This window comes from Heloderma suspectum, chromosome 4 (assembly GCF_057233095.1).
Source record: "Heloderma suspectum isolate Gila_16-S chromosome 4, 16-S_ref, whole genome shotgun sequence".
Classification (NCBI taxonomy): Eukaryota; Metazoa; Chordata; class Lepidosauria; order Squamata; family Helodermatidae; genus Heloderma; species Heloderma suspectum.
In genome coordinates, this window is record NC_139461.1 from 301,665,935 (window position 1) to 301,682,173 (window position 16,239).

The following is a 16,239-nucleotide window of genomic DNA, read 5'->3' on the forward strand; positions in this document are numbered from 1 at the left end:
GATTTATCAAAGGCTGAAGGGCTGGCCCTATCATTAAGTAGAGTGAGATAGCCACCACAGGCAGCAGATGCTGAGAGGGGCCATGAGGGAATGCAGGACAGAGCTGGCCTGCTGGCCCCTGGCACAGAAGAAAACATTGTCCCATCATGAGTGTTGAATTAAGATGCAACTACCAGTTCAATCAACTTCTGGAATGAGGGGTGGGGCTCCATCTTATCCTTCACCTCAGGTAGCAAAATGTCTTGGGAAAGCCCTGAAGGGCTGGGACTATAAAATAGTGGCTCTCCCTGGTAAATAGGAACAGTTGGAGGGTATGACCTCAAAGCAGCATTTTGCGAGAAGCAGATCACTTCTTTTTTGTTGTTCTTCTTCTTACTGCCTTTGTTGAGCTCAGTTTATACATTCAGGAGAACCAAGCTGGAAAGCATTCCTTAGGCTTTATCACTGTAGGATGCAGATGGAGGTCTGCTCATTGAATACATTCAAAAAATGTCCATGGGAATGGTTGTCCAAAAAGCAGCCATCTCCTTTTGGTTAAAGACAGCTTTTCAACTGTCCCCACCCTTGGTATTGTTAGCATATGAAAATATGGGGAGAGACTCTTGGGCAGATAAGACAAGTGTGCTTATTTTCAAGGTGGGCTTTTCTCAAACTTATTTGCTTGCAAGGAGTACGATGGTCCCCGGGAAGAGATTTGTAGAAGACTATATGATGTTGATACTCAGACTGCTGCTGGGAGCAGTTCCAATATGCTCTATAGAAGTCTTATTATTTTCCTGGGGAAAGGTGCCCCCTTATTTGTCCTCTATCAGCTCACATGAGTTGAGATGGGTTCTGGCTAAATGCAGACTGAACTCTCTACAGCTGATGGAGGTGAAGGTGCACTACAGGGTTTACCATGATGTGGAAGGATACTGGCTGTCCCAAGGTAGAGGACATGGTATGCTTTCTAATGGAATGTCCCCTGTATGCAGAGTGGAGGAAGCAATATCTTGAGCCTTTAACAGTTGGGTTCAGTAACAAATCCTCTCTAAGCATAACTCAGTTATTACTGGTTGGCACAGATTACTATACATCCTATAGGACTTCCAAGTTTGTCCAACGGGCTTTGGAGAAATGAAAGCTATCGACTAGTATAGAAGATCCAGCTTGCTAATATAATATAATATGTTAATAAATATTGCCTAGACTCTATGAAATGTTTTAATAGTCCCCTATGAAAAGTTTTAATTAGCTTTGTTATAAACCCCCTCCTTAATATTTCTTATTTTGGTGCCACTTTTTCTTTAAGAGGGGTATTTTAGTATGTTTCTGTATGCATATGGCGTGATCAGTCAGCAAGCAATAAACTGAACTGAACTAAAAAAAAATCCTGCATGAAGAAAACTATCATGTCAGAAAGAAGGCTTCTTGCTGTGAACCTTTCAGAGAGCTTAGGCTATTGGGTGGTATAGAAATGTATTAAATGGATGGATGGACGGATGGAAGGAAGGAAGGAAGGCTTCCTTTGCCTGACATGTTCTTTATCTACACACATTACATCCATGTGGAAGTAAGAACATAAGAAGAGCCCTGCTGGATCAGACCAAAGGCCTATCTAGTCCAACTTCCTGTTTCCCACAGTGACCACCCAGATGCCTCTGGGAAGCCCTCAAACAGGAGATGAGGACAATAGCAGCCTCCCACTGTTGTTTACCTGCAACTTGTATTCTGAGCCAGGTGCCTCTGATCGTGGAGGTAATATTCAAACATGCAAGCAAACCTGTAGCATAAAGTGATAAATAGGAAAAGCTCTAAACATAAAATTGGAATAGCTAAGAAAAATGGAGAAGGGAAGGCCTAATGTTCACTCACCAACTATCCAATTTCAGTCATGATGCCTTATTTTTCAGAGACGTGTCCCAGGAAGAATTTCACCCAGTTTCCAGGTGATAACTGCATTGGCCTCACCACATCCCTCTCTGGTACTTAATTAGTTATGGGGATGATCAAAACTACAATTTTTGCCTAACTTGCAGTTACGTTATAAGAGGGGGAGAGAAAAAGAAACAGTTAAAATGTGTTCTGCTGATCTTATCTTCTGAGCTTTCCTATTAAAATATTTACTGCTGCATGCAAATTAGATGCTTTTATAGTGGCTAGCTCTCTGTTCCAAACCCCCCAAAGAGGCACCAAAATTGGGGAGGGCAGGTGAAAGGTAGGGGTTTGTGTAAAGGAAGTACTTCCTTTAGCCTTATACACCCACACTATGCTAGTAAATTGAAAACAACAGCTTTTTTGACTGCTGGAATATGAAGTGGGGAGGGGGGACTTTTTTGAGTGTGCAGGAAAATGGCAGACAGTACAGCTCGTACTTGGCATGAATGGAGGATTTCTTCCCAATGCAAATACTTACTTCAGAGAAGAGATTTTCCTCAGCACTGTTACAAATGTCCTTGCTTACAACTTACCCTCTATGCAGCCACACTTTTTCTAGGTCTTTCAGGCCCAAATCCAGATGGGGTGGATGGAGTGCCTGGAACCAGCAAAGATGCCCTTCATTGTCCTGATCCTTTATTGCTTTATGAAGCATCTGAACCTTACTGTATTGCTAGAGAAATCCTCTTGTGAGTTGGACCCATGCCTGTTTGTTGCTTGTAAGCAAGTACAATTTGTGATATTGCCTAACATCATTACTCATCATGGGTCACGTCTGCTAAGGCATTAGCCTTAGCTTCCAATTTCCTGGCTTTGTGGAGCTTTGAGCCTTAAGTCTGGTCTCAAACTGGCAGCTTTTTATATATATCATTGAATTTCCTTGATTTTAAAAAAGGAAATGTATTATTACAGTGTTCTGGAAAAAGCAAAACAAAAATACAAACTTGAAAACAAAACACAAACAAGTCATTAACTGAGTAAATGTGTACAAATTAATAGATATGTCCCTCTATGTTCACAATAGCTTACTTCTGAGTAAGCCTGAGCAGGATTCCAGCATAGCTTTTTCCTTTTCCTTTTCATCTTCATCAGTTATCTGTCAGTCAGCTAGAATGATTCCCTCAGCCTTCAAATTACCTCACTTATCTGAGTTGACAGTTTCCAACTACTTCTTCCCCGCTGCCAGCATGCTGATAGGAACACTGGAATTCCTCTCAAAACACTGGAGTACTGGCAGCATTCTAGCATCATAGTGAAATTGAGCATGGCTGACATAATTTTGCCAGCAGTTGCTGCCATGGGCTTTCATGGGGAAGAAAAACTTTGATAACCAACTGCTTAAGTCTTAAACCAACCATTCTTAAGCCAGTCTTAAACCAACTGCTCAGAATTTCACTAAATCAATGAAAAGCACATCTCCTTGACAAACCTGAATAAAGTATATCAGTAGTTTCCCCCTGAACTGGAAAGAAATATATGATATGATATCATATATCATATGAGAGAGCCAGTGTAGTGTAGTGGTGAGAGTGACGGACTGGGAGCCGGGAGATCCGGGTTCTAGTCCCCACTTGGCCATGGAAGCTCACTGGGTGACTTTGGGCCAGTCACAGACTCTCAGCCCAACCTACCTCACAGGGTTGTTGTTGTGAGGATACAACGGTGAGGAGGAGGATAATGTAAGCCGCCTTGAGTTCCTTGCGAGAGGGAGAAAGGCGGGGAATAAATGCAATAAATAAATAAATAAATAAATAAAATATAGCTTGGAGTAAAAAGTTTAAATGTGTCAATTTTCAGCACAATGTAACTTGCTTATCTGTGGCAATTTGTATCAGATCAGTTTGAAATTTTGCACAATTGTAGTGCTCATCAGGTAAATTATGGATACCAAGTTTCAAGTGATTAGGTCAACAGGTGCTGTAGGCAGTAGAACTTTGAGGCTTATAATGGCATAACTATTTTTTTCAGCTCACCTTCACTGAAGGGTCCCTTCCATGCCCCTTTAATACACTTGGAGACAAACCCTCAGGATAATTTGCAAAACACATTAAAGGTCAGTCAGCTGCAATGACTGATGTGCTGGTCGTATATGTAGGAAACCCACATTTGTATCCCTCATGTGCCATTAAGTTCATCGGCTTGTATTTAGCCATGTCATTCTGCAAGAACAAAGATTCTACCACTTGCAGAAAACTCATTTTCATCCTTGCACAAGAGTCAAAAGAGTCAAACTTTGATTCTGCTTGCACAAGCTATTTCACAAGCTATTGCACTGGTTGTTGCACAAGCTGTTAGGAACATAGGAACCTGCCTCATACCAAGTCAGACCTTTGGTCCATCTAGCTCAGTATTGTCAACAACCATTATTGGCAGCAGCTCTCCAGGGTTTCAGGTAGGAGCCTTTCCTAGTCCTACCTGGAGATGCTGGGGATCAAACCTGGGACCTTCTGCTCGCAAAGCAGGGGCTCCACCACTGAGCTACAATCCCTCCCACTAACCACTTCACTAATTTCACAAACTTTTTTTACCAGCTGTTGCACAATTCATTAATACTTCATTGGGCCAGCTGTTGATTGTGCTATTTGTTCCGTTAGTGGTTGCACAAGCACTACACTAACAATGCTGCCTATTGTACTTTTTTCTGCTAGCATAGCATTGGATACAACCCATTATGTAAATCACTCATTCTCAGCCTTACTGACCTCATGGAGTTTCTCGTGAGTCTAAAATTCTGCTCTGAGCTGCTTGGCAGAAGGACATTATACAAATACAATAACTGAATAAAATCAAGTGAAAGGGAGGCATTTGATGAGATAATAGATATTTCACTGGTACATAGGTCTAGTGTGTGTGTTTGTGTGTGTGTGTGTGTGTCTGTTTTTAGATATCTCTGCTTACCTCCTAGGGAGATAAGTGACTTTGTAGCATGCGCACAGTAATTCCTCTTAAATATCATATTTGCTATTTTAAATCCTCCATCATCTTTCTCTGTACCACAGGCTTTGATTGTCTATTTAAAATTTCAGCTATGCCCTTTCCATGTTTTCCTTCTTCTTTTTTTGTTAGTTTTAATTTCAACCTGCTACTTGTTATATTAATAATATGTTCTCTACTATTGGAAATGTTTTTCTGTAGCAAAAAAAGGAAATCTGATTTTTTGCATAGAATCTAGTGGACATTCCCCTCCCCATAATACCATTAATCCCAACTGTCAGAGTTTTAAAATAACTTTCTAGTCCTCATGATCCTACAGGAAGTTCTGAAAAAGGGTAGACAGTTTCCCAAAGGCTAATAAAACCCAAGGCAGTCGTGATGGAGGGCTTATGATTAGAGGATAAGACTATCTCCATAGTTCCACTCTTTTTATTCCCCATTACAACTTTTTTCTTTCTTTTTTCTTTTTTGCTAGCTTGAATAATTTATTGGGATGGCAAGTTGTGCAGAGTGTTGGCTCATTCAGAATTCTAGACTCTGTGTGTGTGTGTGTGTGTGTGTGTGTGTGTGTCTGTCTGTCTGTCTGTCTCTCTCACACACACACACAGGCAGACTGCACATGAAGCAAATATTAAGCTTTAATTTCTGAAAGTGACCCTTCCTCCATCTCCTGAAAATCTTTCTTCTTGGAACAGGGATCACTGTTACAATATTCGGAAGAAGCTTCCTGCTGTATTCTAATAATTTTTCTTCAAGCAGATTTCCTCTGTTTGGTGAAGGAACATGTGAGAAGCAGCTAGAATTATAAGGGATTTTAAAATGTCCTTCTTAAGGAATTGTAGACCCCTCCCCCAAAGGGAAAACCTGCAAAAAGGGAGTGTATTTAGGAGGAACAGAGGAGGTGTCTTATACAGGGTCAGACCGTTGGTCCATCTAGCCCAGTATTGTCGACACTGACTGGCAGCAGCTCTCTGAGGTTCCAGGCAAGAACTAGCCTTATGTGGAGTTGCCCAGGACTGAACCTTAGACCTTCTGCATGCAAAGCATGTGCTCTAACACTGAGGTACAGCCCCTCCCAATTGAAGTGTGCATCAGCAGCAGGGGTTTATTGGGGAAGGATACTAGAACTGGTTGGGATTCCCATTAGAAGTCCCCTGGCCTGTACACTAACCACCTTGGTGATGAGCCACTTGAGGCTACGAAGTAGAAGAAGGGAGAAGAATTCCTCTCCCAGGCACCAGCAGAGAGCCACCTCCATGGCTGCCCATTAGTTCCTCTTGGCCTGGACAGGCTATAAAACAGGGGTGGGGAACTTCTTTCAACCCAAAGGCCAAATTAATTTTTGGAGAAGCTCTTGGGGGCTGCATTCTGGTGTTGGGCAGGGCCAAAGACAAAGAGAGTGGGGCCAAAGCTAAAAAGGGTAGAGCCAACATCCCCAAAATACAAGCATATTGTAGCTTAAAGCTCATATTGCCAGTAATGTAGCCTTCGGAGAGGCATTTCAGCCTTTTAGAATGGGGAAAGAACTGCACAAAAGCCAGGAAACCACCAAACAATTGGTGGCTGGGGAAAAGGAGGTGTGGCCAGGGGAAGGGACATGGCCATCTGGGGAGTCCTGGGGATATTTTAATGAACTCAGCACAATGATAAGTAAGGTCCCATAGCAAGCAACTCTAATGAGAACAGGAGTCCAAGATGTGTGGGAGCTTTTAAAAAAGGAAATTCTCAAGGCACAATTACAAACAATTCCAACAAGAAAAGAAGGCGGAAGACAACAGAAGAAGCCAGTGTGGCTTCACAAAAAGCTTAGAGATGACCTGAAAACAAAAAAGGACACATATAGGAAGTGGAAGGAAAGCCAAGCTACAAAGGAAGAGTACAGGCAGGTAGCACAGAATTGCAGGGATGGCGCCAGGAAGACTAAAGCTGAGAATGAGCTGAGGTTAGCAAGGGATGCTAAAAACAACAAAAAGGCTTTCTTCAGATACATGCACAGTAAAAGACAGAGGAAAGAAATGGTGGTTCAACTATTAAATAAGGATGGCAAAATGATAACAAATGACAAAGAAAAGGCAGAAGTGCTCAATTCCTACTTTGGCTCAGTCTTCTCCCAAAAGAGGGTCTATGAGCCCCCTGGCAAAGGCGAAGTACAGGCTGAAGGGGCAGGATTGCAGTTTGAGATTGATAGGCATATGGTCAAGGAACACCTAATCACTTTGAATGAGTTCAAATCTCCAGGGCAGATGAACTGCATCCTAGAGGAATAAAGGAACTGGCAGAAGAACTCTCAGAACCACTGTCTATTATTTTTGAGAAATCATGGAGGACGGGGGAAGGGCCAGATGATTGGAGGAGGACTAATGTTGTCCCTATCTTCAAAAAGGGTAAAAAGGAGGAACCTGGGAACTACAGACCAGTCAGTCTGACATCAATCCCTGGGAAAATTCTGGAGCAGATTATAAAGCAATCTGTCTGTAAGCATCTTGAAAACAATGCAGGGATTACTGGAAGCCAGCATGGATTTGTCAAGAACAAATCCTGCCAGACGAATCTGATCTCATTTTTTGATCAGGTTACCTCTCTTGTGGACTGTGGGAATGCTGAGGACATAATATACCTCGGCTTCAGCAAAGCTTTCAACAAAGTGCCCCATGATATCCTGATGAGCAAACTAGCTCAAAGTGGGCTAGATGAAACAATGATCAGGTGGATCCATAGTTGGCTACAGGATCGGACTCAAAGAGTGCTTATCAATGGGACCTTCTCAAACTGGGGAGAGGGAACAAGTGGGGTACCACAGGGCTCAGTCCTGGGCCCAGTGCTCTTTGACATTTTTATTAATGACTTGGAGGAGGAGGTGCAGGGAATGCTGATCAGATTTGCAGATGACACAAAATTGAGTGGGATAGCTAATACCTTGGAAGACAGAAACAAAATTCAAAGTGATCTTGATAGGCTGGAGTGCTGGGCAGAAAACAACAGAATGACATTTAATAGGGATAAATGCCCAGTTTTGCACCTAGGAAAAAGAAACCAAATGCACAGTTACAAGATGGGGGATACATGGCTCAACAACACTACAAATGAGAAGGATCTTGGAATTGTTGTAGATCACAAGGTGAATATGAGTCAACAATGTGATGTGGCTGCAAAAAAGGGAAATGCTATGTTGAGCTGCATTCATAGAAGCATAGCTTCCAAATCCCAGGAAGTACTAGTTCCCCTCTACTCAGCACTGGTTAGGCCTCATCTGGAGTACTGTGTCCAGTTCCGGGCACTGCCCTTTAAGAAGGATGCAGGCAAGCTAGAGAGGGCTCAGAGGATGGCAGCAAAGATGATCAGGGGACTGGAACAAAGCCCTATGAAGAAAGACTGAAAGAACTGGGCATGTTTAGCCTTGCGAAGAGAAGACTGAGGGGAGATATGATAGCGCTTTTCAAGTACTTGAAAGGTTGTCACAGAGAGGAAGGCCAGGATCTCTTCTCAGTCAGAGTGCAGGACATGGAATAATTGGATCAAGTTACAGGAAGCCAGATTCCGGCTGAACATCAGGAAAAATGTCCTGACTGTTAGAGCAATACAACAATGGGTTTCATGACTGAATGGGAGCTAGAATCCAATTCTCCCAAGTCCCAGTCCAACACTCTAACCAACACTCTTGGTCTCCAGAGCTGACCATGTTGGGTGAGGATCTGGCAGCTATATGGACAAATACTTTGACTTGGTATCAGTGTTCGGTTTCAGGGGGTGATCACAGCTGGATGGTGGTTCAAGCTCAGGGGATCCAGCAGGAGTTCAGATCCAAGTGAGTCTTTTGATTCAGGCAAACGTTTCGGTCTAGGCAGGACCCTGGACAGCTCCATATGAAAAGCTGAAGACTCACACAGGAGCATAGCAAGCTCAGAAGTTTCTTCAGCTGCAGAGAATTCTACTTGTTGTTGTTCAGTCGTTAAGTCGTGTCCGACTCTTCGTGACTCCATGGACCATAGCACGCCAAGCCTTCCTGTCCTCATCTCTCTCCCGGGGTGTGCTCAAGTTCATATTCATTGCATCGGTGATGCTATGTAGCCATCTCATCCTCTGCCGTCCCCTTCTCCTTTTGCCTTCAGTCTTTCCCAGCATCAGGGTCTTTTCCAGGGAGTTTTCTCTTTGCATTAGGTGGCCAAAATATTTGAGCTTCAGCTTCAGGATCTGTCCTTCCAATGAGCACTCAGGGTTGATTTCCTTTAGGATGGACTGATTTGACCTCCTTGCAGTCCAGGGGACTCCTAAGAGTCTTCTCCAGCACCACAGTTGGAAAGCATCAATTCTTCGGCGCTCAGCCTTCCTTATAGTCCAGCTCTCACAGCCATACATTACTACTGGGAAAACCATAGCTTTGATTATATGAACCTTTGTCGGCAAGGTGATGTCTCTGCTTCTTACTATGCTGTCTAGGTGTGCCATAGCTTTCCTCCCAAGGAGCAAGTGTCTTTTAATTTCATGGCTACAGAATTCTAGACTTAGGCTTAAATAAGGCTGTAACTCAGTCTTGATGGGTAGTCCTGCCAATGCTAGGGGAAGATTGTCAAAGGGGCCTTGCCTGATTTAGTGACAGGGAGGTAGTGGGCTCTCCCATGCTGGAGGCATTCAAGATGAGGCTGGACAACCCTCTGTCAGGGATGCTTTGACTTGGATTCCTGCATTGAGCAGGGGGTTGGATTTGATGGTCTTGTAGGCCCCTTCCAACCCTACTATTCTATGATTCTATTTGAAAGGGCAGATTTGGCATCCAGGCCTGAGGTTCCCCACCCTTGCTATAAAAGCTTCTAGGTCAGGCCTACATATCAGCCTGAATAATAGTTTACTTGGTCTCTTGCTTTCCAGCCTATGTTTCCTGCTCCCCTGCTCCCATTTCCTGTTACCTGACTCCTGATTGTACTTGTCACCCTTGGTTCAGGTTCCTTTCCTCCCTGGCATACACTGCTAGCTCTGCACTAGGAATGGGGAAGAAATGTATTGATTCCCATTTCAATGCAAACTTACCTAATTTCATACTTCCAAAGCAAAATTCTGTGATCCTTCCAAATTTGCACTTCTCCAAATTTTGTGATTGAGTTCTCCAATCAAAAGAATCATGTTCATTGGAGGAAACGTGCACACAGAAATGTGTACCTTTGTAAAAATAGCATTAAAATGCATTCTATTAAGGGAAATTGCTTACCAAAATGCATATATTCACTGAAATTGCACACATAGGAGAAGTGCAAACAATGCATATGGATTTTCCTGCAGTTTTTTTTTTTTAAACCTATGGAAGTGGGATGAACTGAAGTTAAGTTTGGAGAAATGAGAAACTGAGAGAAACCTAAATTGACAGATTTGCCTCTCCCTAGTCTATACTAGTATCTACCTGGCTGAAACCTCAGCTACTCCTGCTCTTGGTTTCATACTGTGGCTTGGAACTTGTCATGGATCAAAACCCTAAACCCTCATCCTCAGAGGACCCCAACCAATTGTCCTTTGAAGAAGACGCTCCATAGTAAATGGCCCAGAGAGAGGATTCAGTCATGGAAAGGTGTCATGAGGCTTCCACATCCCCAGGACTCAGTTCCCCAGAAGGATTCCAAGAGTCAGCTCCCCTGCATTCAGAGGAGGTTGCATTGCTTCTTTGGCCTCTTGAAGACTCTTGAAGACTCTGAGGACTCTGGCCGTAACAACAGTAGCATGCCACCGCCTCTCCCACATCATTGCAGCTTAAGGCTGCTAAAAAGGCCAGGCAGCTTTATGCCACCAAGCCTCAGTTAGTGTGGAGGCAGAGCCAACCAGTCAAAGGAAGCCAAACTCTTTTTTAAGGCTCAGTCTTGATCTGTTGCTTGTTGTAGCAACATGCAGACAACTCTATCTGGCATCCAGCCTGGCACTACTTGGAGCTTTCCATGGTGCTGATCAATTCCTGTCTGGCTTCCCTGTGAAATCTGGCCTACTCAGACCCCTGCTAAAGATCTGACCCCTAGTAGAACCCTGCAATCCAAGCTACAACAATGCCCAGTTGAAACCATCAGCAATGAAACTATCACCATAACTGAGGCAGCACAGGGCATCAACAGGATACATGGCCTGAAACAATACAGAACTACATTCACCTCTCTTTGCTCTCCTGCCACCTGCCCCCATGTCCCAGCCAGCTCTGCTCCCTTTCTCACTGGGGCTGATGCTTTAGCTCTCCTTGTGCTCAGTTTGCCTTTGGTCCAGCACCAATAGTGGGTTTGGTTACAGCATAGCCGGAAATGTAAATCTTCCTAGCCAAAAGCCTTTCAAATTTCACAAAGGACTCCAGAGAAGCAGGTGATAAGTTGAGTAGTTCTGGAGCAAGATTAAGGTGTGGACAGGCAAAAATGGTTTGTCAGCTCTTTTGCACAGTTGGCACTCACCGCTCTTGTCACAGAGAGGAATCTGTCATAGCTAATCAACACAATGTTGAAGACGGAAGTGGTGCACAGCAGATAATCAACCACCAACCAGAGCTTGCAAAAGCTTCTTCCAAAGGTCCATCTCCCAGTTAGTACATAGGGTACATACAATGGAATACAAAAGGCACCTGCAATGAGAGAGCTTGGTTAATGTTTTCAAGTGTTTGTCTGTTGCACTCTGGCAGCATAAAAGGGCACAGACTGAATAAAGCTCAGGGAATTTATCTCATACATGGACAATAAAGAGTGGCTGCTTACTGGAATGTTACCAATGTCAAAGGGGATGGAACAGTCATAGGATGTTGATTTATTTATTTATTTATTTATTTATTTATTTATTTATTTATTTGAAATATTTGTGTCCCATCCTATATCATTAGGATCTCAGGGTGGCATACAGATAAAATCAATTTAAACAATATAAAACAGTAAATAATTTAAACAGCTGAAAACACATTAAACCATTACACAAGCTAATACCAATTAAAATCTAAAACAATAAAACAGCTAAAACAGTGTGCTACTTTAGGGAATGCATTTAGCTTTGGTAGAAAGCCATGTTTTTACTTGGCACTGAAATGAGACCAATGTCTGTGCCAATCAGGCCTCCAAGGGGAGGGCATTCCACACCTGGGGTGCCATGGCTGAGAAGGCCCTCTCCCATGTCCCACCATACTGTATGTCTTGCACAGAGGAGGGCTCCTCCAACAGATCTCAGTCCTTGGGTAGGCATATATAATATCTGCAATTGCTGTGATGGAAGTAGAAGCTCATTTGCATTGGAGGGGAGAAAACTCTGATAGGGCTGAGAAAAAGAAATGGAGTTTCACTATTACGGTGAAGGCTAAGAAGCTAAGAGGGATAGGTGACCAAAGAACCAGGGGATTGTAGAAGAACATCTCACAGGCACTAGGATCCTTAGAAGCTATGTTCTTGTGGTAACATTCAAACCAACACAGACAGAAAAGGAAAAATATCCCAACCCAACCAACATATGCATTATAGTAATTTGCTAGCTTACAGTATTCTTTGCTCAGAGCCAGTTTGCAAAGGAAAGACAAGGTTTTCCTATTGTTCATCACTCTCATAAGTCCTTACCTCCTCCAACCTCCTAGCATGGGTGCAAAAAATGTTTGAGGAGTAGTACCTACCTCAAAACATCCATCTAGATTAAAAGAAAAAAGAGTTGGCACCCCCCCCACACACACACACACCATAATCAACACATCTCACAAATCAATAATTTAACAAGCCAAACAATATGGTAATTCAAATGCACTGAGTGTAAATCAATGCATAATAACCAGAGCAACATATAGCCAGTACCTGAGTAAACTCTGAACATTCAGATTTCACAATTATTAAAAGATCAATATGTAGCTGACTGCATCAATTAATTAATTAACCAGTCAAGTTGTGATCCCGATGACACATCAGGAGGGGGGGGAAAACCTTTCCTGAAAAATTGTATTTGTTTGGTGGAGTCAGATAGGGCTGTACTTACTTCCCCCCTCCCATTTGTTTGCATGAATTATTATGTCACTGATGTTTTTTAGCTGTTAATCTCATCTCTCCAAGATAAATGACCACTTGGTAATTCCAGATAATATATGTTTTTATGTGTTTTTTTATGCTGTATGTATGTATGTATGTATGTACAACATTATATATGTGTGTGTAGTTATATGTGTGTGTGTGTGTGAATATATGTTTAATATATGTTTTATGTTTTATGCTATATGTTTTATGGATCCCAACAGACACTAAGCTATTATTGTTCATCACTGGCGAATCCTGCAGCAAAGAAAACAAAGGATTATAAGCTCCAATCCAGTAAAAGTTGGTCCACAGAAAGGCTTACCTTGGTCTTATTTTAATGTCTTTTTGGTGCCAGGAAAAGTACTTCAAAGGTATTTTAAGGCTGCAGTCCTATGTACACTTACCAGGGAGTATGTTTGATTGAACTCAATGGGGCTTACTTCTGAGTCGGCTTGTATATGATTGCACTGTAACTGTATTTAAAATTATGAAATCATTTTAACTCATTGAAATGTTAATTGCTGTTTCTCACTGTGGTTTTGTGTTTTAGCTCCACCTGGATGTGCTATGTCTCTCTGCATTTTATTATTAGACTGTGGCTAAACGGTATGAACTCTCTTCTGATATGATTTGATATGGTTGTTTTTTGGGATAGCTGTGCAGCTGTTTGACATGTTTTACAGGATGTGTGACTTTAATTTCTTTTAATTGCTCATTACCCAGAAAACTGCTTTATGGGATGTCAGATAAATGTAATAAATAAAATTAATAAAAGTCACCATCATCATAGCTGTTTAAAGTCCCATTGTTTTCAGTGGGAGCTATAATGCAAGCATAGGCATGGTTACTCAGAAGTAAGTCCCACTGTGCTTCAAGGGACTTACTCTCAGGTAAGTTCAGACAGGATTACATTTTTAGACTGCAACCCATGCACACTTACCTAAGAGTACAGTTGAACTCAGTAGGAGTTCCTTGTAGACATGCATAGGATTTACTTCCTTGTAGACATGCATAGGATTGTTCTGTTAGGGTGCAATCCTAACTAGATAGGTGGCTGCCTCTGACCTCAGAGGCGACCGCCTATCCAAACCAAGGCAGGAAGGCATGCAGGGATCGTTCCCTCCACGCCTCTCCTGCCTTGCTATTTTTTGCTAGACAGCTGTTTTCGGCTGTCTAGTGGCGGGGGGGGGGCGACTGGGGGAGGAAGTTGCCATATGACACATTGGATGGGTCGTACACACAGCTCCACTCTCCCCACCCTGGAATGCCCCCCAGAATGCCCCTTTTCAGTCACTCCACACTCCTCTTCTTAGTGCGGAGGACTGGGCTTCTCCACACTGCCTTGGAGGCAGCATGGACGAGGGGGGAGGTCAGTTTTTTGGGAACCAACCTCAGAGCATGGGCTCTGAGGTTGGTTCCCAGAAAACAACATATCCTATGGCCCTCTAGACAGTGTCTAGTGGCCATAGGATTGCTCCCTTAGTCACATAGCTAATTTCAGTGGAATTGAAATTTCAGTTGGATTGAGGCCATGCCAATAATAAATATGAATAGAAGCTTAATGAGACAAGTATCTATCTTTTCTTAGTAGTGACCATTCCCACCTCCTCCAAATCTAGCAAGTGGTTTACGATGTAGACCATTAATATTGTTAATTAGATGAAAGCAGCAGCTTCAGAAATTAATATATTCACCAATCAATATGGTTTCAAATTAGTGTCTTCAACCATTATAAATGCAGAGGCACAGGAATGGAGCTGAGATTTGAAGATTGGCTGAGCTTGCCAATCATTTCTTTCCCAAGAAACAACACATCTTCCAAATGCTTTCTCTGGAGATCTAATAATAAATGACAGAGAGGTACAACAGAGAAGGATAAAATATGAGCAAATGCTCGGGGGTCTTAATTTTATGCAAGGAAGATGGCATCGTTAAACATTGGTAGTATGAAAGGCTTTAGCTCACTGGTAGCATGAATCACAAGAGATATTAAAGCACTCAGTTTCAGTAGAGTCTTTCTTTCTTTCTTTCTTTCTTTCTTCCAAGAAAAGCCCCATTGGATCTCATACAGAGTCCATCTAACACAGTATTCTGTTTCCAGCAGTGGTCAGCTATAACCATGTGATTAAGCAATACAATTGGGACACAGTTGGTCAGAAAGACCTTGCCTTCAAATTAATTTAAAAAGCATCCAAAAAGGATACTTTATGTACCATGTACCAGGGCACTCTAAACAGAGTGAAAAACCACAGAGGATATAGTGGTTCATGCAGTGAAAGCATTTCTTAACACAGTGCTGGAACCAAGCTATTGAGGGCATTGTAGGCAGTAACCAGCAATTCAGATTGGGCTTGAAAGCTAATTCACTGTCAGTGAACTGACTGAATATGCTTTTGTTTTTCTGCCCTGATGGAAAATGGGCTCCTGTGTTCTGTACCAACTACAGCTTCTCATCTGTCTTCAAGGGTAACCGCACATTGAGTGTACTGCAGTAATACGTCTTTGAGGTTACGTAGGCATGGCTACTTCAAATGAGTTCATCTTCAGGGCCAGATGAATTAAATCCCAGGATGAAGAAGTTATTTCAGAGCTGTTGTGTGATGTGGCTGCTAAAAAAGCCAATGCAATCTTAGGATGCATTAAGAGAAGAGAAGCATTGTATCCGGACCATGAGAAGTAATCGTTCTGTTTTATTCTGTGCCAGTCAAGATGCATCTAGAGCAGAGGTAGGAAGAAGATAGATCTCCAGATGTTTTGGACTTCAACTCACAGAAGCACCTGCCAGCATGGTCAATGGTCAGGAATGCTGGGAGTTGAAGATCTATTTTCTGCCCACCCCTGATCAAGAGCACTCTGTCCAGTTCTGGGTGCCATATTTTAAGAAGGACATTGACAAACTGGAGCATGTCCAGAGGAGGGTGACCAGGATAATGAAGGGTTTGGAAACTAAGGGCTGTATCCAATGTTAGACTTGCATAGAGTAGATCCATTGAAATAAATGATACGTAAGTCACAACTAACTTGTCCCATTCTTTTTAATGTGTTTACTCTACATAGGACTAAGATTGGATATTATCCATAGTCCTATAAAGAATGGTTGAAAAAGCTGGGTATGTTTAGCCTGGAGAAGAGACTATTAAGGAGAGACTTGATAGAGGTCTTCAAATATCTGAAGGGCTGAAGATAGAGCAGACTTGTCCTTTGTGGCTCCCAGGGGTGGCAACAGAACCAGTGGGTGGAAATTAAAAGGAAGCAAAGTTTGGCTAAACGTTAGGCGAAACCTCTGAATGGTAAGAGCTGTTTGACATTGGAACAAACAGCCTTGGAAGGTGGTGGACTCCCTCTCCTTCACTAGAGGCATTAACACAGAAGCTGGATGAACATCTGTCAGGGATGC

The 16,239-nt window shown here is 42.6% G+C and overlaps 1 protein-coding gene across 1 annotated transcript in view; it reads right to left on the minus strand.

The window, feature by feature from the left end:
* The window catches only part of HRH3 (histamine receptor H3), a 31,938-nt gene that overhangs the window by 4,308 nt on the left and 11,391 nt on the right, over nucleotides 1–16,239 (minus strand). The window contains exon 2 of the mRNA XM_084848405.1: nucleotides 11,265–11,431. Within this exon, the coding sequence (XP_084704531.1) occupies nucleotides 11,265–11,431 (167 nt within the window). The remainder of the gene's footprint in view (nucleotides 1–11,264; nucleotides 11,432–16,239) is intronic.